This window comes from Urocitellus parryii, chromosome 10, assembly GCF_045843805.1.
Source record: "Urocitellus parryii isolate mUroPar1 chromosome 10, mUroPar1.hap1, whole genome shotgun sequence".
Taxonomy (NCBI): Eukaryota; Metazoa; Chordata; class Mammalia; order Rodentia; family Sciuridae; genus Urocitellus; species Urocitellus parryii.
The window spans coordinates 1,541,312-1,563,114 of record NC_135540.1 but is presented as its reverse complement, the minus strand read 5'-3'; the positions used below and the strand labels follow the sequence as shown (position 1 = coordinate 1,563,114).

Below are 21,803 nucleotides of genomic sequence, written 5' to 3'. Positions count from 1 at the left end.
AATAGTGCCAGCCTCTGTCACCCGTAGTGCCAGTCTCCATTACCAATAGTGCCAGCCTCTGTCACCAATAGTGCCAACCTCCGTCACCAGTAGAGCCAGCCTCCATTACCAGTAGTGCCAGCCTCTGTCACCAGCAGGGCCAGCCTCTGTCACCAGCAGGGCCAGCCTCTGTCACCAGCAGTGCCAGCCTCCGTCACCAGCAGGGCCAGCCTCCATGTGTTTCTGTTAGAACAAGGACCCCTCCCCAGACCCACCGCACCTGGGAAACGGTGCTGGGGGCCTCTCCTGCAGTTGCTCACGCCTCTTGTGGTGGGAAACCTGAAATACAAAGGCTTTTGTTCTCTCTAGACAGGGAGGTCGTCCTGGGCCTGAGTCCTTCTGTGCCCACGCTCCAGTAGCCTTCCACACTGACTCTTTTCCGCTCAGTTCCTGACGCCGCCTGCAGTTGAGGGACCTTCTCCCCGGGTCAGGGCAGGCTGGCTTCACCGAGGTCTCTGTGAAGACCACCCAGAAGCAGCGTCCCCTGTGTGCGCTTCCTCAGGGCTTCTGATTTCTCTGAGATGGAAGAGTAATTGTAGTGTCACCTCGGGGAAGACTTAGCCAGCGAGGAGCCTTGTCCTGTGAGTCCCAAGTCCTATCTACCTCCTGCTCTGGGTCTTAATTATGCCAGAAGGGGCTGCACCTTAAGACTGACCATCCCTGTTGTAGAGAGCACGTGTTCCCGTCCCATTCCACCCTCCCAGTGGACCAACGGCTTTGTCTCCCCAGATGCATTTCCCGGCCTGCACCTGTGGCTTGGCTTTCCACCTGCGGGACCCGGGGGTGCCAGCAGGCCCACGCGCCACGCAGGACCAGTGGGAGCACCCGGTAAGTAAGAGGTCCCACTTCAACAGATCGCGTCGGCGTCCTCTGCTGGTAGAGACCAGGTGTGTCTCTGGAATTGGGGCACAGTGTGTCTCCTGCAGAGGGCGGCTCTACTGCACCTCAGCCTCCACTGGCCAAGGTCCAGAGGGGCATGGACACAGAAGTGATTCTTTGGGCTCTGAATCCCCAGGACACATAGATATGAAAGAGTAATCACAAGATTTCCCACTGAGCCACAATTCCTTGAGCAAACAGCCTGTTATAGGGGCCACTTTCAACCACCTACCCAACGCCGCAGGGGGCTTCTATGTATAAAGAATCGCAAAGTGAAAACAGGAGCAAAAACTGAAGAAAGAAAACAGAGGGACAGCTTCCAACTCGTGTTGAGCTACGGTGGCTGTCACCACCTACGTGCAGATGGTTTTGACGTTTTCCTGTGGGGGGATTTTCTTGAAGATCCAGGAAGAGGTGACCCACGTCAGTTGTCCCCCGTGGCCGTGTGTGCCCGGCAAGATGAAGTGGACCTGGGTGGAGTTGATCGGCATGGTCCACCTGAGTGAGCCAGATGCAGTGGCCCCTGGTTCTTGGAGCGGTGCTCACTGCCCTGAAGGGAGGCCAGCCTCTGCTCTCCTCACAGAGCCTCCGTCCAGGAAGGCAGCCTCCTGCCCTGCTCTCTGTGTGCCCAGACACTCCCCCACCCCTTGGCTCTGATCAGCTCTGTTTCTAATTATGCCAAAGTCTGGGGCTTCTTGTTGGCATTTTCTCAGCACAGCCCTTACCAAAGGCACGTTCCCCGCCTTCCTGAAAGGGTCCTGCCGTCCTCTCCCAGGGGGTGAGACTGCGACCCCTGGGGGTGGGCAGACGTCAGGGCTCAGAGCACCTCTCCCTCAGTGGCCTGGCGTGGTGCAGCCTGAGGGGAACCTGGTGCTTTGCCCGTGGGGGCCGCGGCTGCTTCTGTCCACTGCCTGTCCCCGTCCTGTTCTCTTCATTTGTCCGTCCTCAGCGCTTGTTCCTGATCACGTCCTGTCAGGGATGTAGAAGTGACCCCGACTGTGGGACCAGAAGGAGACGGAACCTGTAGGGGTCGGGAATGTCCTCGTGACAGACGGACTAACTGTAGCACCCAGGGTCCGGACGTTGACCTGGGGGCAGAGACGGGCTTCTGTCCCACCCCCCTTAATGGAAAGAAAGCTGAGGCTCCCAGACGCCCCCGTCGGTCAGAAGAGGCAGGCAGAGCAGCAGGCCCAGCTCTTGTGGGGACAGGATCCTGTGTGACGCCTTCCCGTCAAGCAGTGTTCCACCGAACAGCTCTCCGCACGAGGGACCCCATTGATTGTAAAGGAGTACCCCTGTCCGCTCACTGTGAGCTGCGCTGAGCACGGGCCTGGCTGTGGTGGGGTTGCGCGTCTACCTTCTTGGGGCACCTTGCCGGGCGTGTAAAACGGGGAACATGTCACTAACCCTGATCCTGTTCTGAGACTCCAAGAGTAAGTGAGGGATCAAAGACAGAGGTGATCTCGTTCCTGGGCCAGAGGCACCGGGCCAGGTGGGGCAGCAGGTGAAGCAGGCCAGGCCCGGCGGTGGGGTCCCTTAGCTGAAGTCTCAGGCCACCTTCAGTGGACTGGCAGCCTGTGAATGGCCCCCACTGGGGACCGTTAAAAAGTTCCCATTAAGTTATTTTTAGCAGATAACTAAACAACTGGAGCTCAGCCGTGGTCTCTTGTGCCCCGGGTGTCGGAGGTGGGAGAGTGTTGGGAGCAGGAACACAGGCTGGGCAGGTGAAGCCCAGCCTTCCGTTCCCAGGGCTGGGAACGAGTTGGTGGCCTTGGAACTACCACGGTCCACCAGGTCCATGGCTTTTTGTTCCTTCAGTTGATTTGTTTGATGTGTCCCTGATATCTAGCCTCTCTCCCTGGTGAGAACCTAGGCGAGAATTCCAAGAGAAGCGTCTCACGTCTTTGGTCTAAACCCTGAGGACGTAGAGAACGACTCCTGGGGGCACCCGTGCAGAGGGAGAGGCCTGCGCACTCCACCGTCCTGGGCTCTTCGGCTCTGCCCTCCATAGCACCTGGGAGCTCTGCCTTGAGCCACTGACAACTTTAAACTTGTGTTTTTATTCCTGGCCCTCTCATTGCTCCCAATGTGCGGGTTTTAAAAAGAGCATTTGTTGATGGTGAATCACGTTGTTTGTTTATGGGCTCCGGTGAGTTCTGCCAAAGTGCTCACTTCTGCAGAGATCCAGGACTCAGCTGTTCCCCAGCAAAAGAGGAAAACCCCAGAGTCAGAGAAATTCTGGCCAAATGCAGAGCGGAATCAGGAGGGGCAGAACCAGTGGGCAGGGGAGGGAGGGGCCGGGTGCGGCACCAGGGCCACAGGTCTGGGGGGACCACGCGGTGGGCCTGCTGGACAGGCACAGCATCCTGGGTGCTGCTGAAGTCCCGTTGCTGTAACGATGTTCTGTCGCTCCTCGCAGCCGGGCCCTCCGAGGTACGCTCTGGACCTGCTTCCGCCAGATGGGCAGCACGAGGACAACGGTGAGCCAGCCCCGGGCGGGCACCTGCAGTTCACACCCCAGGCCTCTGGCTGTCCACGCAGCCCGCAGCGCTCCTTCTTAACAAGTGTGCTGTGCTTAAAGGACACCCGCTTCTGTTTCCTTTCACTATCTGACCACTGGCGGGTTTACTTTCTCATCTCCAGGAAATGCTTCCCGTTATATTTTTATCCTAGTATCTTCCATTATTACTTCTCTTACGACCACCTAAAACAGTGGCTGTTTTCTTTACGTGGAATGGGATAGAGGAAGCTCTGTGCATTTTTAAAGGGACAGTGGGTATCCCTGCTGATTTCTGCAGTACCATTGGAACCTCTTCTAGCCTTCCTGGGCCTGGTGCAGGGACAGATGGAGAGGCCTGATCATGAATCAAGTTTAGAAACTGTAGAGCACAGTCCTTCCTCCTACCTTGAAAGTACCTGGAGTTGCCCAGAGACCATTTAGAATGCTTGGTTTCAGCTCTGCCGGAACCTGGTGGCCCAGGACACCTGAGCTTGGCCTCCTGCCTGGGCCCGCTGCTCTGTCCCTCCTTCCCACCACGCGGGCTCTTGAGCGTGGACTTGAGGACAGCCCAGCTGCACAGCCCAGCCTCCTCTCTGTGCCCCTCACCAGCTACAAGGAGCTCCCCTGGCACCCAGGGCCCCTTGGGCAGGTGCTTCAGGGTCCGCAGGGATGCCAGAGCTCCTTCTAGAGACAGGACGCGGGCATGTGCAGACCCTGTGGCTGGAAGAGGGCAGGGCAGGGTCCCTGAGGGAGCAGAGTCCACTGAGGGTCCCTGGCCAGGCTGAGGGAGGAGTGTTGAGTACCACGTGGCATGGTCCTCTGGTCACAGTTCCCGGCTGAGCTCAGTTACTGCGTGTGGGTTTTACCACACTGTAGAGACACGTCGACAGTCACCTCTGTCTCTGCTCCTGGTGGCCCAGGTGTTCCACGGTTGTGGCAGCAGAGCTCCAACCTCTGCCCTGGTCTTCACATGGCCACTGGCCCTGGGTATCTGTTGGCTCCTCTGCAGGGTCCCGACTGTCTCCCTGACCCTGACCAGGTCTCCGTGTCTCTTCCTGAAGCCCAGTGCCTCTTCAGCACCGCCTGCATCTCCGGGGCTTTCCCGGGGAGCCAGGGCCCCACTCTCCCAGGCCACTTCACCCACCCACATACCTTCCTTTGTCGAGAGTGATCTTTCTCTGGGGCATGACCCGACTCGAGCAGCAAGAGAAATGACTCGCTTTCCTAGGGAAATGCCCAAGCCACCGCCGGAGGACGTCAGAACATTCCTCCTTAGGCATGAGCTGGGCCACCCAATGTCACAACCCGTGAACATGTGCCAGTGCCAAAGAAGGCAGCTGGCACCTGCCTGGAATCCCAGTGTGCACAGGAGCTCAGGAATGGAGTCTCCGTCCCTCTCCCTCTCTCTCTGGCCATCCTGGAAATGCATGCTGGCCCGAAGCCAGAGGGGGGCCATGTGATTTTAATGTTTAACCTGAAACGTTTGCCTGCTGTTTTTTGTAGGTCTCTCCTCAGAAAAGAAGCCCTCCCAGTAGGAGCAGTCCCCTGCAGAGCACTGGAGCAGGGGGACCCGGCCCGGGTCTCTCCACTCCTGCAGCCCATCAGCTCCACTGCTCAGCCGGGCCCTGCTCCCACGGGCTCAGACAGAGGAAAAGTTTCTGGCCACCGAGATCCTGATGTGCTGGAGGGGCCAGTTTCTGAAGAGCCCGATCCAGTTCCCCCACAGGACAGCTGGAGCCGCTGAGTGCTGCTCCTGGAAGTGTCGGTCTGCACATGGCAGGGGCTGACAGACGACCCGTGTGCGGATACCGCGCTCCAGGGAGGAGCTGGTGGCTGTGCCTCGACACTGTCCGCGTTTACCCAGGACCTTAGTTCTTCAGCCACGTGGTCAGATACTGTGCTCTCCAGGGCTGGCCTGAGAGACCTGGCAATTGGGTGGAGGAGGTGCACATACTTCTTTCAGTTGGGCCGCGTTTCAGGCTGAATAAAATGGCAATCTTAAAACTATGTTTAAACTCATTTTTTATGATTAAAAGTTGTTGGGCTACATCATTGCTAGTTGAAAGAGACCATGAAACACAAAGTCCTGAAGAGGAGGCATTGACTTTGCTGTGTTCGTACACAGTTACGCAGGAAGTCAGTAATACGCATTTGGGCTGCCTGTTTTTCCTTCCCTTGGATTTGAGCAGTTATTAATGAAAAATAGAACTCTGATTTTGTGAACCAATTAAAATGAAAATGGAATGTCTCTAAATTTTATTCAATTAAATCATAGAGTGAGAAGACATATCTAAAGAGGAAGCAGATTTAAAACTATTAAATCTGTCCATTTAGTCGGGATTCTGCTGGGACCAGCCCGAGTTGCCCTCTGAGAGGACCAATGTGTGCAGGAGTGTGAGAGCCACGGATCGCTACGCGCCGGAATCACACGGGGCCCCTGATGTGTTCACGGAGCCACTGGCTCTGACGCTCCCCGCGAGTCTCCTCGACTCTGTGTGAGCTGGGAGCTCTGCAAACGGAGAAGCAGAAGAACCCAGAAGATCAGCGTTTTCTGCTCTAGTCATGTCTGGAGCGTCCCTCAATTGATTTCCAGGCCTGTGCTTCCAGGGTGTTTACCAATCATTCCAGACCTTTCTTCCTGCAAGTGCTCAGAAGAGCAAGAGGCAGCAGGTCTGCTGTGGGAGACTCCCAGCGAAGGGTTAAAGGGTTCTGTCCTCAGATTAGTGTGAAAGTCACTATAATGACAGCTTCTAGTGGTGGACCAAAGCTGGCCCCTGGGGTAGCCCCAGAATTCAAACTGAACTCACTGGAAGATTGGTGTTGGGCTACCTGCCGCAAATACCAGTCAGCCAGCCAGTGTGGGCCATGCTGCTGGCCTCCCCTCGCCAGGTGTGCACTGAGTGCAGGACACCTGGCTTCATGTGGCCGCTGACCACAGGCTGTGGATGTGAGCAGCAGAGCCTATATTCAGGGCTCAGCCTGCAGCTGGGCCACCAGTGCTGTCTGCACCCCTTGGTACAGAGATTTCAGGGCCTCTCTGCCTCAGGTCACCTCCTGCACCCTCCCGGAGGATGTCCAGGGCCTCTTTGCCTCAGGTCACCTCCTGTACCTCCCACAGTGTATCCAGGCCTCTGTGCCTCAGGTCACCTCCTGTACCTCCACAGTGTGTACAGGCCTCTCTACCTCAGGTCACCTCCTGTACCTCCACAGTGTATCCAGGTCTCTCCCTCAGGTCACCTCCTGTACCTCCACAGTATGTCCAGGTCTCTCTGCCTCAGGTCACCTCCTGTACCTCCACAGTGTGTCCAGGTCTCTCTACCTCAGGTCACCTCCTGTACCTCCACAGTGTGTCCAGGTCTCTCTCCCTCAGGTCACCTCCTGTACCTCCACAGTGTGTCCAGGTCTCTCTACCTCAGGTCACCTCCTGTACCTCCACAGTGTGTCCAGGTCTCTCTACCTCAGGTCACCTCCTGTACCTCCACAGTGTGTCCAGGTCTCTCTACCTCAGGTCACCTCCTGTACCTCCACAGTGTGTCCAGGCCTCTCTACCTCAGGTCACCTCCTGTACCTCCACAGTGTGTCCAGGCCTCTCTCCCTCAGGTCACCTCCTGTACCTCCACAGTGTGTCCAGGTCTCTCTACCTCAGGTCACCTCCTGTACCTCCACAGTGTGTCCAGGTCTCTCTACCTCAGGTCACCTCCTGTACCTCCACAGTGTGTCCAGGTCTCTCTACCTCAGGTCACCTCCTGTACCTCCCACAGTGTGTCCAGGTCTCTCTACCTCAGGTCACCTCCTGTACCTCCACAGTGTGTCCAGGTCTCTCTACCTCAGGTCACCTCCTGTACCTCCACAGTGTGTCCAGGTCTCTCTACCTCAGGTCACCTCCTGTACCTCCACAGTGTGTCCAGGTCTCTCTACCTCAGGTCACCTCCTGTACCTCCACAGTGTGTCGAGGCCTCTCTCCCTCAGGTCACCTCCTGTACCTCCACAGTGTGTCCAGGTCTCTCTCCCTCAGGTCACCTCCTGTACCTCCACAGTGTGTCCAGGTCTCTCTCCCTCAGGTCACCTCCTGTACCTCCACAGTGTGTCCAGGTCTCTCTCCCTCAGGTCACCTCCTGTACCTCCACAGTGTGTCCAGGTCTCTCTCCCTCAGGTCACCTCCTGTACCTCCACAGTGTGTCCAGGTCTCTCTGCCTCAGGTCACCTCCTGTACCTCCACAGTGTGTCCAGGTCTCTCTACCTCAGGTCACCTCCTGTACCTCCACAGTGTGTCCAGGTCTCACTACCTCAGGTCACCTCCTGTACCTCCACAGTGTGTCCAGGTCTCTCTCCCTCAGGTCACCTCCTGTACCTCCACAGTGTGTCCAGGTCTCTCTACCTCAGGTCACCTCCTGTACCTCCACAGTGTGTCCAGGTCTCTCTCCCTCAGGTCCCCTCCTGTACCTCCACAGTGTGTCCAGGTCTCTCTACCTCAGGTCACCTCCTGTACCTCCACAGTGTGTCCAGGTCTCTCCCTCAGGTCACCTCCTGTACCTCCACAGTGTGTCCAGGTCTCTCTCCCTCAGGTCACCTCCTGTACCTCCACAGTGTGTCCAGGTCTCTCTCCCTCAGGTCACCTCCTGTACCTCCCACAGTGTGTCCAGGTCTCTCTCCCTCAGGTCACCTCCTGTACCTCCACAGTGTGTCCAGGTCTCTCTCCCTCAGGTCACCTCCTGTACCTCCACAGTGTGTCCAGGTCTCTCTACCTCAGGTCACCTCCTGTACCTCCACAGTGTGTCCAGGTCTCTCTCCCTCAGGTCCCCTCCTGTACCTCCACAGTGTGTCCAGGTCTCTCTACCTCAGGTCACCTCCTGTACCTCCACAGTGTGTCCAGGTCTCTCTACCTCAGGTCACCTCCTGTACCTCCACAGTGTGTCCAGGTCTCTCTACCTCAGGTCACCTCCTGTACCTCCACAGTGTGTCCAGGTCTCTCCCTCAGGTCACCTCCTGTACCTCCACAGTGTGTCCAGGTCTCTCTACCTCAGGTCACCTCCTGTACCTCCACAGTGTGTCCAGGTCTCTCTCCCTCAGGTCACCTCCTGTACCTCCACAGTGTGTCCAGGTCTCTCTACCTCAGGTCACCTCCTGTACCTCCACAGTGTGTCCAGGTCTCTCTACCTCAGGTCACCTCCTGTACCTCCACAGTGTGTCCAGGTCTCTCTCCCTCAGGTCACCTCCTGTACCTCCACAGTGTGTCCAGGTCTCTCTCCCTCAGGTCACCTCCTGTACCTCCACAGTGTGTCCAGGTCTCTCTGCCTCAGGTCACCTCCTGTACCTCCACACTGTGTCTCCAGGTCTCTCTCCCTCAGGTCACCTCCTGTACCTCCACGGTGTGTCCAGGTCTCTGTACCTCAGGTCACCTCCTGTACCTCCACAGTGTGTCCAGGTCTCTCTACCTCAGGTCACCTCCTGTACCTCCACAGTGTGTCCAGGCCTCTCTCCCTAAGGTAACCTCCTGTACCTCCACAGTGTGTCCAGGTCTCTCTACCTCAGGTCACCTCCTGTACCTCCCACAGTGTGTCCAGGTCTCTCTACCTCAGGTCACCTCCTGTACCTCCACAGTGTGTCCAGGCCTCTCTCCCTCAGGTCACCTCCTGTACCTCCACAGTGTGTCCAGGTCTCTCTACCTCAGGTCACCTCCTGTACCTCCCACAGTGTGTCCAGGTCTCTCTACCTCAGGTCACCTCCTGTACCTCCACAGTGTGTCCAGGTCTCTCTACCTCAGGTCACCTCCTGTACCTCCACAGTGTGTCCAGGTCTCTCTCCCTCAGGTCACCTCCTGTACCTCCACAGTGTGTCCAGGTCTCTCCCTCAGGTCACCTCCTGTACCTCCCACAGTGTGTCCAGGTCTCTCTACCTCAGGTCACCTCCTGTACCTCCACAGTGTGTCCAGGTCTCTCTACTCAGGTCACCTCCTGTACCTCCACAGTGTGTCCAGGTCTCTCTCCCTCAGGTCCCCTCCTGTACCTCCACAGTGTGTCCAGGTCTCTCCCTCAGGTCACCTCCTGTACCTCCACAGTGTGTCCAGGTCTCTCTCCCTCAGGTCCCCTCCTGTACCTCCACAGTGTGTCCAGGTCTCTCCCTCAGGTCACCTCCTGTACCTCCACAGTGTGTCCAGGTCTCTCTCCCTCAGGTCACCTCCTGTACCTCCACAGTGTGTCCAGGTCTCTCTACCTCAGGTCACCTCCTGTACCTCCACAGTGTGTCCAGGTCTCTCTACCTCAGGTCACCTCCTGTACCTCCACAGTGTGTCCAGGTCTCTCTACCTCAGGTCACCTCCTGTACCTCCACAGTGTGTCCAGGTCTCTCTACCTCAGGTCACCTCCTGTACCTCCACAGGGTGTCGAGGCCTCTCTCCCTCAGGTCACCTCCTGTACCTCCACAGTGTGTCCAGGTCTCTCTCCCTCAGGTCACCTCCTGTACCTCCACAGTGTGTCCAGGTCTCTCTCCCTCAGGTCACCTCCTGTACCTCCACAGTGTGTCCAGGTCTCTCTCCCTCAGGTCACCTCCTGTACCTCCACAGTGTGTCCAGGTCTCTCTCCCTCAGGTCACCTCCTGTACCTCCACAGTGTGTCCAGGTCTCTCTCCCTCAGGTCACCTCCTGTACCTCCACAGTGTGTCCAGGTCTCTCTACCTCAGGTCACCTCCTGTACCTCCACAGTGTGTCCAGGTCTCTCTACCTCAGGTCACCTCCTGTACCTCCACAGTGTGTCCAGGTCTCTCTCCCTCAGGTCACCTCCTGTACCTCCACAGTGTGTCCAGGTCTCTCTACCTCAGGTCACCTCCTGTACCTCCACAGTGTGTCCAGGTCTCTCTCCCTCAGGTCCCCTCCTGTACCTCCACAGTGTGTCCAGGTCTCTCTACCTCAGGTCACCTCCTGTACCTCCACAGTGTGTCCAGGTCTCTCCCTCAGGTCACCTCCTGTACCTCCACAGTGTGTCCAGGTCTCTCTCCCTCAGGTCACCTCCTGTACCTCCACAGTGTGTCCAGGTCTCTCTCCCTCAGGTCACCTCCTGTACCTCCCACAGTGTGTCCAGGTCTCTCTCCCTCAGGTCACCTCCTGTACCTCCACAGTGTGTCCAGGTCTCTCTCCCTCAGGTCACCTCCTGTACCTCCACAGTGTGTCCAGGTCTCTCTACCTCAGGTCACCTCCTGTACCTCCACAGTGTGTCCAGGTCTCTCTCCCTCAGGTCCCCTCCTGTACCTCCACAGTGTGTCCAGGTCTCTCTACCTCAGGTCACCTCCTGTACCTCCACAGTGTGTCCAGGTCTCTCTACCTCAGGTCACCTCCTGTACCTCCACAGTGTGTCCAGGTCTCTCTACCTCAGGTCACCTCCTGTACCTCCACAGTGTGTCCAGGTCTCTCCCTCAGGTCACCTCCTGTACCTCCACAGTGTGTCCAGGTCTCTCTACCTCAGGTCACCTCCTGTACCTCCACAGTGTGTCCAGGTCTCTCTCCCTCAGGTCACCTCCTGTACCTCCACAGTGTGTCCAGGTCTCTCTACCTCAGGTCACCTCCTGTACCTCCACAGTGTGTCCAGGTCTCTCTACCTCAGGTCACCTCCTGTACCTCCACAGTGTGTCCAGGTCTCTCTCCCTCAGGTCACCTCCTGTACCTCCACAGTGTGTCCAGGTCTCTCTCCCTCAGGTCACCTCCTGTACCTCCACAGTGTGTCCAGGTCTCTCTCCCTCAGGTCACCTCCTGTACCTCCACAGTGTGTCCAGGTCTCTCTCCCTCAGGTCACCTCCTGTACCTCCACAGTGTGTCCAGGTCTCTCTCCCTCAGGTCACCTCCTGTACCTCCACAGTGTGTCCAGGTCTCTCTCCCTCAGGTCACCTCCTGTACCTCCACAGTGTGTCCAGGTCTCTCTCCCTCAGGTCACCTCCTGTACCTCCACAGTGTGTCCAGGTCTCTCTGCCTCAGGTCACCTCCTGTACCTCCACAGTGTGTCCAGGTCTCTCTGCCTCAGGTCACCTCCTGTACCTCCACACTGTGTCTCCAGGTCTCTCTCCCTCAGGTCACCTCCTGTACCTCCACGGTGTGTCCAGGTCTCTGTACCTCAGGTCACCTCCTGTACCTCCACAGTGTGTCCAGGTCTCTCTACCTCAGGTCACCTCCTGTACCTCCACAGTGTGTCCAGGCCTCTCTCCCTAAGGTAACCTCCTGTACCTCCACAGTGTGTCCAGGTCTCTCTACCTCAGGTCACCTCCTGTACCTCCCACAGTGTGTCCAGGTCTCTCTACCTCAGGTCACCTCCTGTACCTCCACAGTGTGTCCAGGCCTCTCTCCCTCAGGTCACCTCCTGTACCTCCACAGTGTGTCCAGGTCTCTCTACCTCAGGTCACCTCCTGTACCTCCCACAGTGTGTCCAGGTCTCTCTACCTCAGGTCACCTCCTGTACCTCCACAGTGTGTCCAGGTCTCTCTACCTCAGGTCACCTCCTGTACCTCCACAGTGTGTCCAGGTCTCTCTCCCTCAGGTCACCTCCTGTACCTCCACAGTGTGTCCAGGTCTCTCCCTCAGGTCACCTCCTGTACCTCCCACAGTGTGTCCAGGTCTCTCTACCTCAGGTCACCTCCTGTACCTCCACAGTGTGTCCAGGTCTCTCTACTCAGGTCACCTCCTGTACCTCCACAGTGTGTCCAGGTCTCTCTCCCTCAGGTCCCCTCCTGTACCTCCACAGTGTGTCCAGGTCTCTCCCTCAGGTCACCTCCTGTACCTCCACAGTGTGTCCAGGTCTCTCTCCCTCAGGTCACCTCCTGTACCTCCACAGTGTGTCCAGGTCTCTCTACCTCAGGTCACCTCCTGTACCTCCACAGTGTGTCCAGGTCTCTCTACCTCAGGTCACCTCCTGTACCTCCACAGTGTGTCCAGGTCTCTCTACCTCAGGTCACCTCCTGTACCTCCACAGTGTGTCCAGGTCTCTCTACCTCAGGTCACCTCCTGTACCTCCACAGTGTGTCCAGGTCTCTCTCCCTCAGGTCACCTCCTGTACCTCCCACAGTGTGTCCAGGTCTCTCTCCCTCAGGTCACCTCCTGTACCTCCACAGTGTGTCCAGGTCTCTCTACCTCAGGTCACCTCCTGTACCTCCACAGTGTGTCCAGGTCTCTCTCCCTCAGGTCACCTCCTGTACCTCCACAGTGTGTCCAGGTCTCTCTACCTCAGGTCACCTCCTGTACCTCCACAGTGTGTCCATGCCTCTCTCCCTCAGGGCACCTCCTGTACCTCCAAAGTGTGTCCAGGTCTCTCTACCTCAGGTCACCTCCTGTACCTCCACAGTGTGTCCAGGTCTCTCTCCCTCAGGTCACCTCCTGTACCTCCACAGTGTGTCCAGGTCTCTCTACCTCAGGTCACCTCCTGTACCTCCACAGTGTATCCAGGTCTCTCTACGTCAGGTCACCTCCTGTACCTCCACAGTGTGTCCAGGTCTCTCTCCCTCAGGTCACCTCCTGTACCTCCACAGTGTGTCCAGGTCTCTCTCCCTCAGGACACCTCCTGTACCTCCACAGTGTGTCCAGGTCTCTCTACTCAGGTCACCTCCTGTACCTCCACAGTGTGTCCAGGTCTCTGTACCTCAGGTCACCTCCTGTACCTCCACAGTGTGTCCAGGTCTCTCTCCCTCAGGTCACCTCCTGTACCTCCACAGTGTGTCCAGGTCTCTCTACCTCAGGTCACCTCCTGTACCTCCACAGTGTATCCAGGTCTCTCTACGTCAGGTCACCTCCTGTACCTCCACAGTGTGTCCAGGTCTCTCTCCCTCAGGTCACCTCCTGTACCTCCACAGTGTGTCCAGGTCTCTCTCCCTCAGGACACCTCCTGTACCTCCACAGTGTGTCCAGGTCTCTCTACTCAGGTCACCTCGTGTACCTCCACAGTGTGTCCAGGTCTCTCTACCTCAGGTCACCTCCTGTACCTCCACAGTGTGTCCAGGTCTCTCTACCTCAGGTCACCTCCTGTACCTCCACAGTGTGTCCAGGTCTCTCTCCCTCAGGACACCTCCTGTACCTCCACAGTGTGTCCAGGTCTCTCTACCTCAGGTCACCTCCTGTACCTCCACAGTGTGTCCAGGTCTCTCCGTCAGGTCACCTCCTGTACCTCCACAGTGTGTCCAGGTCTCTCTACCTCAGGTCACCTCCTGTACCTCCACAGTGTGTCCAGGTCTCTCTACCTCAGGTCACCTCCTGTACCTCCACAGTGTGTCCAGGTCTCTGTACCTCAGGTCACCTCCTGTACCTCCACAGTATGTCCAGGTCTCTCTACCTCAGGTCACCTCCTGTACCTCCACAGTGTGTCCAGGTCTCTCTCCCTCAGGTCCCCTCCTGTACCTCCACAGTGTGTCCAGGTCTCTCCCTCAGGTCACCTCCTGTACCTCCACAGTGTGTCCAGGTCTCTCTCCCTCAGGTCACCTCCTGTACCTCCACAGTGTGTCCAGGTCTCTCTACCTCAGGTCACCTCCTGTACCTCCACAGTGTGTCCAGGTCTCTCTACCTCAGGTCACCTCCTGTACCTCCACAGTGTGTCCAGGTCTCTCTACCTCAGGTCACCTCCTGTACCTCCACAGTGTGTCCAGGTCTCTCTACCTCAGGTCACCTCCTGTACCTCCACAGTGTGTCGAGGCCTCTCTCCCTCAGGTCACCTCCTGTACCTCCACAGTGTGTCCAGGTCTCTCTCCCTCAGGTCACCTCCTGTACCTCCACAGTGTGTCCAGGTCTCTCTCCCTCAGGTCACCTCCTGTACCTCCACAGTGTGTCCAGGTCTCTCTCCCTCAGGTCACCTCCTGTACCTCCACAGTGTGTCCAGGTCTCTCTCCCTCAGGTCACCTCCTGTACCTCCACAGTGTGTCCAGGTCTCTCTCCCTCAGGTCACCTCCTGTACCTCCACAGTGTGTCCAGGTCTCTCTACCTCAGGTCACCTCCTGTACCTCCACAGTGTGTCCAGGTCTCTCTACCTCAGGTCACCTCCTGTACCTCCACAGTGTGTCCAGGTCTCTCTCCCTCAGGTCACCTCCTGTACCTCCACAGTGTGTCCAGGTCTCTCTACCTCAGGTCACCTCCTGTACCTCCACAGTGTGTCCAGGTCTCTCCCTCAGGTCACCTCCTGTACCTCCACAGTGTGTCCAGGTCTCTCTCCCTCAGGTCACCTCCTGTACCTCCACAGTGTGTCCAGGTCTCTCTCCCTCAGGTCACCTCCTGTACCTCCCACAGTGTGTCCAGGTCTCTCTCCCTCAGGTCACCTCCTGTACCTCCACAGTGTGTCCAGGTCTCTCTACCTCAGGTCACCTCCTGTACCTCCACAGTGTGTCCAGGTCTCTCTACCTCAGGTCACCTCCTGTACCTCCACAGTGTGTCCAGGTCTCTCTCCCTCAGGTCCCCTCCTGTACCTCCACAGTGTATCCAGGTCTCTCTACCTCAGGTCACCTCCTGTACCTCCACAGTGTGTCCAGGTCTCTCTACCTCAGGTCACCTCCTGTACCTCCACAGTGTGTCCAGGTCTCTCTACTCAGGTCCCCTCCTGTACCTCCACAGTGTGTCCAGGTCTCTCCCTCAGGTCACCTCCTGTACCTCCACAGTGTGTCCAGGTCTCTCTACCTCAGGTCACCTCCTGTACCTCCACAGTGTGTCCAGGTCTCTCTCCCTCAGGTCACCTCCTGTACCTCCACAGTGTGTCCAGGTCTCTCTACCTCAGGTCACCTCCTGTACCTCCACAGTGTGTCCAGGTCTCTCTACCTCAGGTCACCTCCTGTACCTCCACAGTGTGTCCAGGTCTCTCTCCCTCAGGTCACCTCCTGTACCTCCACAGTGTGTCCAGGTCTCTCTGCCTCAGGTCACCTCCTGTACCTCCACAGTGTGTCCAGGTCTCTCTGCCTCAGGTCACCTCCTGTACCTCCACACTGTGTCTCCAGGTCTCTCTCCCTCAGGTCACCTCCTGTACCTCCACGGTGTGTCCAGGTCTCTGTACCTCAGGTCACCTCCTGTACCTCCACAGTGTGTCCAGGTCTCTCTACCTCAGGTCACCTCCTGTACCTCCACAGTGTGTCCAGGCCTCTCTCCCTAAGGTAACCTCCTGTACCTCCACAGTGTGTCCAGGTCTCTCTACCTCAGGTCACCTCCTGTACCTCCCACAGTGTGTCCAGGTCTCTCTACCTCAGGTCACCTCCTGTACCTCCACAGTGTGTCCAGGCCTCTCTCCCTCAGGTCACCTCCTGTACCTCCACAGTGTGTCCAGGTCTCTCTACCTCAGGTCACCTCCTGTACCTCCCACAGTGTGTCCAGGTCTCTCTACCTCAGGTCACCTCCTGTACCTCCACAGTGTGTCCAGGTCTCTCTACCTCAGGTCACCTCCTGTACCTCCACAGTGTGTCCAGGTCTCTCTCCCTCAGGTCACCTCCTGTACCTCCACAGTGTGTCCAGGTCTCTCCCTCAGGTCACCTCCTGTACCTCCCACAGTGTGTCCAGGTCTCTCTACCTCAGGTCACCTCCTGTACCTCCACAGTGTGTCCAGGTCTCTCTACTCAGGTCACCTCCTGTACCTCCACAGTGTGTCCAGGTCTCTCTCCCTCAGGTCCCCTCCTGTACCTCCACAGTGTGTCCAGGTCTCTCCCTCAGGTCACCTCCTGTACCTCCACAGTGTGTCCAGGTCTCTCTCCCTCAGGTCACCTCCTGTACCTCCACAGTGTGTCCAGGTCTCTCTACCTCAGGTCACCTCCTGTACCTCCACAGTGTGTCCAGGTCTCTCTACCTCAGGTCACCTCCTGTACCTCCACAGTGTGTCCAGGTCTCTCTACCTCAGGTCACCTCCTGTACCTCCACAGTGTGTCCAGGTCTCTCTCCCTCAGGTCACCTCCTGTACCTCCCACAGTGTGTCCAGGTCTCTCTCCCTCAGGTCACCTCCTGTACCTCCACAGTGTGTCCAGGTCTCTCTACCTCAGGTCACCTCCTGTACCTCCACAGTGTGTCCAGGTCTCTCTCCCTCAGGTCACCTCCTGTACCTCCACAGTGTGTCCAGGTCTCTCTACCTCAGGTCACCTCCTGTACCTCCACAGTGTGTCCATGCCTCTCTCCCTCAGGGCACCTCCTGTACCTCCAAAGTGTGTCCAGGTCTCTCTACCTCAGGTCACCTCCTGTACCTCCACAGTGTGTCCAGGTCTCTCTCCCTCAGGTCACCTCCTGTACCTCCACAGTGTGTCCAGGTCTCTCTACCTCAGGTCACCTCCTGTACCTCCACAGTGTATCCAGGTCTCTCTACGTCAGGTCACCTCCTGTACCTCCACAGTGTGTCCAGGTCTCTCTCCCTCAGGTCACCTCCTGTACCTCCACAGTGTGTCCAGGTCTCTCTCCCTCAGGACACCTCCTGTACCTCCACAGTGTGTCCAGGTCTCTCTACTCAGGTCACCTCCTGTACCTCCACAGTGTGTCCAGGTCTCTGTACCTCAGGTCACCTCCTGTACCTCCACAGTGTGTCCAGGTCTCTCTCCCTCAGGTCACCTCCTGTACCTCCACAGTGTGTCCAGGTCTCTCTACCTCAGGTCACCTCCTGTACCTCCACAGTGTATCCAGGTCTCTCTACGTCAGGTCACCTCCTGTACCTCCACAGTGTGTCCAGGTCTCTCTCCCTCAGGACACCTCCTGTACCTCCACAGTGTGTCCAGGTCTCTCTACTCAGGTCACCTCGTGTACCTCCACAGTGTGTCCAGGTCTCTCTACCTCAGGTCACCTCCTGTACCTCCACAGTGTGTCCAGGTCTCTCTACCTCAGGTCACCTCCTGTACCTCCACAGTGTGTCCAGGTCTCTCTCCCTCAGGACACCTCCTGTACCTCCACAGTGTGTCCAGGTCTCTCTACCTCAGGTCACCTCCTGTACCTCCACAGTGTGTCCAGGTCTCTCCGTCAGGTCACCTCCTGTACCTCCACAGTGTGTCCAGGTCTCTCTACCTCAGGTCACCTCCTGTACCTCCACAGTGTGTCCAGGTCTCTCTACCTCAGGTCACCTCCTGTACCTCCACAGTGTGTCCAGGTCTCTGTACCTCAGGTCACCTCCTGTACCTCCACAGTATGTCCAGGTCTCTCTACCTCAGGTCACCTCCTGTACCTCCACAGTGTGTCCAGGTCTCTCCCTCAGGTCACCTCCTGTACCTCCACAGTGTGTCCAGGTCTCTCTACCTCAGGTCACCTCCTGTACCTCCACAGTGTGTCCAGGTCTCTCTCCCTCAGGTCACCTCCTGTACCTCCACAGTGTGTCCAGGTCTCTCTACCTCAGGTCACCTCCTGTACCTCCCACAGTGTGTCCAGGTCTCTCTGCCTCAGGTCACCTCCTGTACCTCCACAGTGTGTCCAGGTCTCTCTACCTCAGGTCACCTCCTGTACCTCCCACAGTGTGTCCAGGTCTCTCTACCTCAGGTCACCTCCTGTACCTCCCACAGTGTGTCCAGGTCTCTCTACCTCAGGTCACCTCCTGTACCTCCACAGTGTGTCCAGGCCTCTCTCCCTCAGGTCACCTCCTGTACCTCCACAGTGTGTCCAGGTCTCTCTACCTCAGGTCACCTCCTGTACCTCCCACAGTGTGTCCAGGTCTCTCTCCCTCAGGTCACCTCCTGTACCTCCACAGTGTGTCCAGGTCTCTCTACCTCAGGTCACCTCCTGTACCTCCACAGTGTGTCCAGGTCTCTCTCCCTCAGGTCACCTCCTGTACCTCCACAGTGTGTCCAGGTCTCTCCCTCAGGTCACCTCCTGTACCTCCCACAGTGTGTCCAGGTCTCTCTACCTCAGGTCACCTCCTGTACCTCCACAGTGTGTCCAGGTCTCTCTACTCAGGTCACCTCCTGTACCTCCACAGTGTGTCCAGGTCTCTCTCCCTCAGGTCCCCTCCTGTACCTCCACAGTGTGTCCAGGTCTCTCCCTCAGGTCACCTCCTGTACCTCCACAGTGTGTCCAGGTCTCTCTCCCTCAGGTCACCTCCTGTACCTCCACAGTGTGTCCAGGTCTCTCTCCCTCAGGTCACCTCCTGTACCTCCACAGTGTGTCCAGGTCTCTCTACCTCAGGTTACCTCCTGTACCTCCACAGTGTGTCCAGGTCTCTCTACCTCAGGTCACCTCCTGTACCTCCACAGTGTGTCCAGGTCTCTCTACCTCAGGTCACCTCCTGTACCTCCACAGTGTGTCCAGGTCTCTCTCCCTCAGGTCACCTCCTGTACCTCCCACAGTGTGTCCAGGTCTCTCTCCCTCAGGTCACCTCCTGTACCTCCACAGTGTGTCCAGGTCTCTCTACCTCAGGTCACCTCCTGTACCTCCACAGTGTGTCCAGGTCTCTCTCCCTCAGGTCACCTCCTGTACCTCCACAGTGTGTCCAGGTCTCTCTACCTCAGGTCACCTCCTGTACCTCCACAGTGTGTCCATGCCTCTCTCCCTCAGGGCACCTCCTGTACCTCCAAAGTGTGTCCAGGTCTCTCTACCTCAGGTCACCTCCTGTACCTCCACAGTGTGTCCAGGTCTCTCTCCCTCAGGTCACCTCCTGTACCTCCACAGTGTGTCCAGGTCTCTCTACCTCAGGTCACCTCCTGTACCTCCACAGTGTATCCAGGTCTCTCTACGTCAGGTCACCTCCTGTACCTCCACAGTGTGTCCAGGTCTCTCTCCCTCAGGTCACCTCCTGTACCTCCACAGTGTGTCCAGGTCTCTCTCCCTCAGGACACCTCCTGTACCTCCACAGTGTGTCCAGGTCTCTCTACTCAGGTCACCTCCTGTACCTCCACAGTGTGTCCAGGTCTCTGTACCTCAGGTCACCTCCTGTACCTCCACAGTGTGTCCAGGTCTCTCTCCCTCAGGTCACCTCCTGTACCTCCACAGTGTGTCCAGGTCTCTCTACCTCAGGTCACCTCCTGTACCTCCACAGTGTATCCAGGTCTCTCTACGTCAGGTCACCTCCTGTACCTCCACAGTGTGTCCAGGTCTCTCTCCCTCAGGTCACCTCCTGTACCTCCACAGTGTGTCCAGGTCTCTCTCCCTCAGGACACCTCCTGTACCTCCACAGTGTGTCCAGGTCTCTCTACTCAGGTCACCTCGTGTACCTCCACAGTGTGTCCAGGTCTCTCTACCTCAGGTCACCTCCTGTACCTCCACAGTGTGTCCAGGTCTCTCTACCTCAGGTCACCTCCTGTACCTCCACAGTGTGTCCAGGTCTCTCTCCCTCAGGACACCTCCTGTACCTCCACAGTGTGTCCAGGTCTCTCTACCTCAGGTCACCTCCTGTACCTCCACAGTGTGTCCAGGTCTCTCCGTCAGGTCACCTCCTGTACCTCCACAGTGTGTCCAGGTCTCTCTACCTCAGGTCACCTCCTGTACCTCCACAGTGTGTCCAGGTCTCTCTACCTCAGGTCACCTCCTGTACCTCCACAGTGTGTCCAGGTCTCTGTACCTCAGGTCACCTCCTGTACCTCCACAGTATGTCCAGGTCTCTCTACCTCAGGTCACCTCCTGTACCTCCACAGTGTCCAGGTCTCTCTCCCTCAGGTCACCTCCTGTACCTCCACAGTGTGTCCAGGTCTCTCTACCTCAGGTCACCTCCTGTACCTCCCACAGTGTGTCCAGGTCTCTCTGCCTCAGGTCACCTCCTGTACCTCCACAGTGTGTCCAGGTCTCTCTACCTCAGGTCACCTCCTGTACCTCCCACAGTGTGTCCAGGTCTCTCTACCTCAGGTCACCTCCTGTACCTCCCACAGTGTGTCCAGGTCTCTCTGCCTCAGGTCACCTCCTGTACCTCCACAGTGTGTCCAGGTCTCTCTACCTCAGGTCACCTCCTGTACCTCCACAGTGTGTCCAGGTCTCTCTACCTCAGGTCACCTCCTGTACCTCCACAGTGTGTCCAGGTCTCTCTACCTCAGGTCACCTCCTGTACCTCCACAGTGTGTCCAGGTCTCTCTCCCTCAGGTCACCTCCTGTACCTCCACAGTATGTCCAGTTCTCTCTACCTCAGGTCACCTCCTGTACCTCCACAGTGTGTCCAGGTCTCTCTACCTCAGGTCACCTCCTGTACCTCCACAGTGTGTCCAGGTCTCTCTCCCTCAGGTCACCTCCTGAACCTCCACAGTGTGTCCAGGTCTCTCTGCCTCAGGTCACCTCCTGTACCTCCACAGTGTGTCCAGGTCTCTCTGCCTCAGGTCACCTCCTGTACCTCCACAGTGTGTCCAGGTCTCTCTACCTCAGGTCACCTCCTGTACCTCCACAGTGTGTCCAGGTCTCTCTCCCTCAGGTCACCTCCTGTACCTCCACAGTGTGTCCAGGTCTCTCTACTCAGGTCACCTCCTGTACCTCCACAGTGTGTCCAGGCCTCTCTACCTCAGGTCACCTCCTGTACCTCCACAGTGTGTCCAGGTCTCTCTACCTCAGGTCACCTCCTGTACCTCCACAGTGTGTCCAGGTCTCTCTACCTCAGGTCACCTCCTGTACCTCCACAGTATGTCCAGGTCTCTCTACCTCAGGTCACCTCCTGTACCTCCACAGTGTGTCCAGGTCTCTCTACCTCAGGTCACCTCCTGTACCTCCACAGTGTGTCCAGGTCTCTCTACCTCAGGTCACCTCCTGTACCTCCACAGTGTGTCCAGGTCTCTCTACCTCAGGTCACCTCCTGTACCTCCCACAGTGTGTCCAGGCCTCTCTACCTCAGGTCACCTCCTGTACCTCCACAGTGTGTCCAGGTCTCTCTCCCTCAGGTCACCTCCTGTACCTCCACAGTGTGTCCAGGTCTCTCTCCCTCAGGTCACCTCCTGTACCTCCACAGTGTGTCCAGGTCTCTCTCCCTCAGGTCACCTCCTGTACCTCCACAGTGTGTCCAGGTCTCTCAACCTCAGGTCCCCTCCTGTACCACCACAGTGTGTCCAGGTCTCTCTACCTCAGGTCACCTCCTGTACCTCCCACAGTGTGTCCAGGTCTCTCTCCCTCAGGTCACCTCCTGTACCTCCACAGTGTGTCCAGGTCTCTCTACCTCAGGTCACCTCCTGTACCTCCCACAGTGTGTCCAGGTCTCTCTGCCTCAGGTCACCTCCTGTACCTCCACAGTGTGTCCAGGTCTCTCTCCCTCAGGTCACCTCCTGTACCTCCACAGTGTGTCCAGGTCTCTCTACCTCAGGTCACCTCCTGTACCTCCCACAGTGTGTCCAGGTCTCTCTCCCTCAGGTCACCTCCTGTACCTCCACAGTGTGTCCAGGTCTCTCTACCTCAGGTCACCTCCTGTACCTCCCACAGTGTGTCCAGGTCTCTCTGCCTCAGGTCACCTCCTGTACCTCCACAGTGTGTCCAGGTCTCTCTACCTCAGGTCACCTCCTGTACCTCCCACAGTGTGTCCAGGTCTCT

At 57.5% G+C, this 21,803-nt stretch overlaps 1 protein-coding gene across 1 annotated transcript in view; it reads left to right on the top strand.

Moving 5' to 3' along the window:
* The window catches only part of Tnip3 (TNFAIP3 interacting protein 3), a 57,929-nt gene that overhangs the window by 27,677 nt on the left and 8,449 nt on the right, over positions 1-21,803 (top strand). The window contains exons 11-12 of the mRNA XM_077803519.1: positions 769-915; positions 3,338-3,398. Of these exons, the coding sequence (XP_077659645.1) occupies positions 769-915; positions 3,338-3,398 (208 nt within the window). The remainder of the gene's footprint in view (positions 1-768; positions 916-3,337; positions 3,399-21,803) is intronic.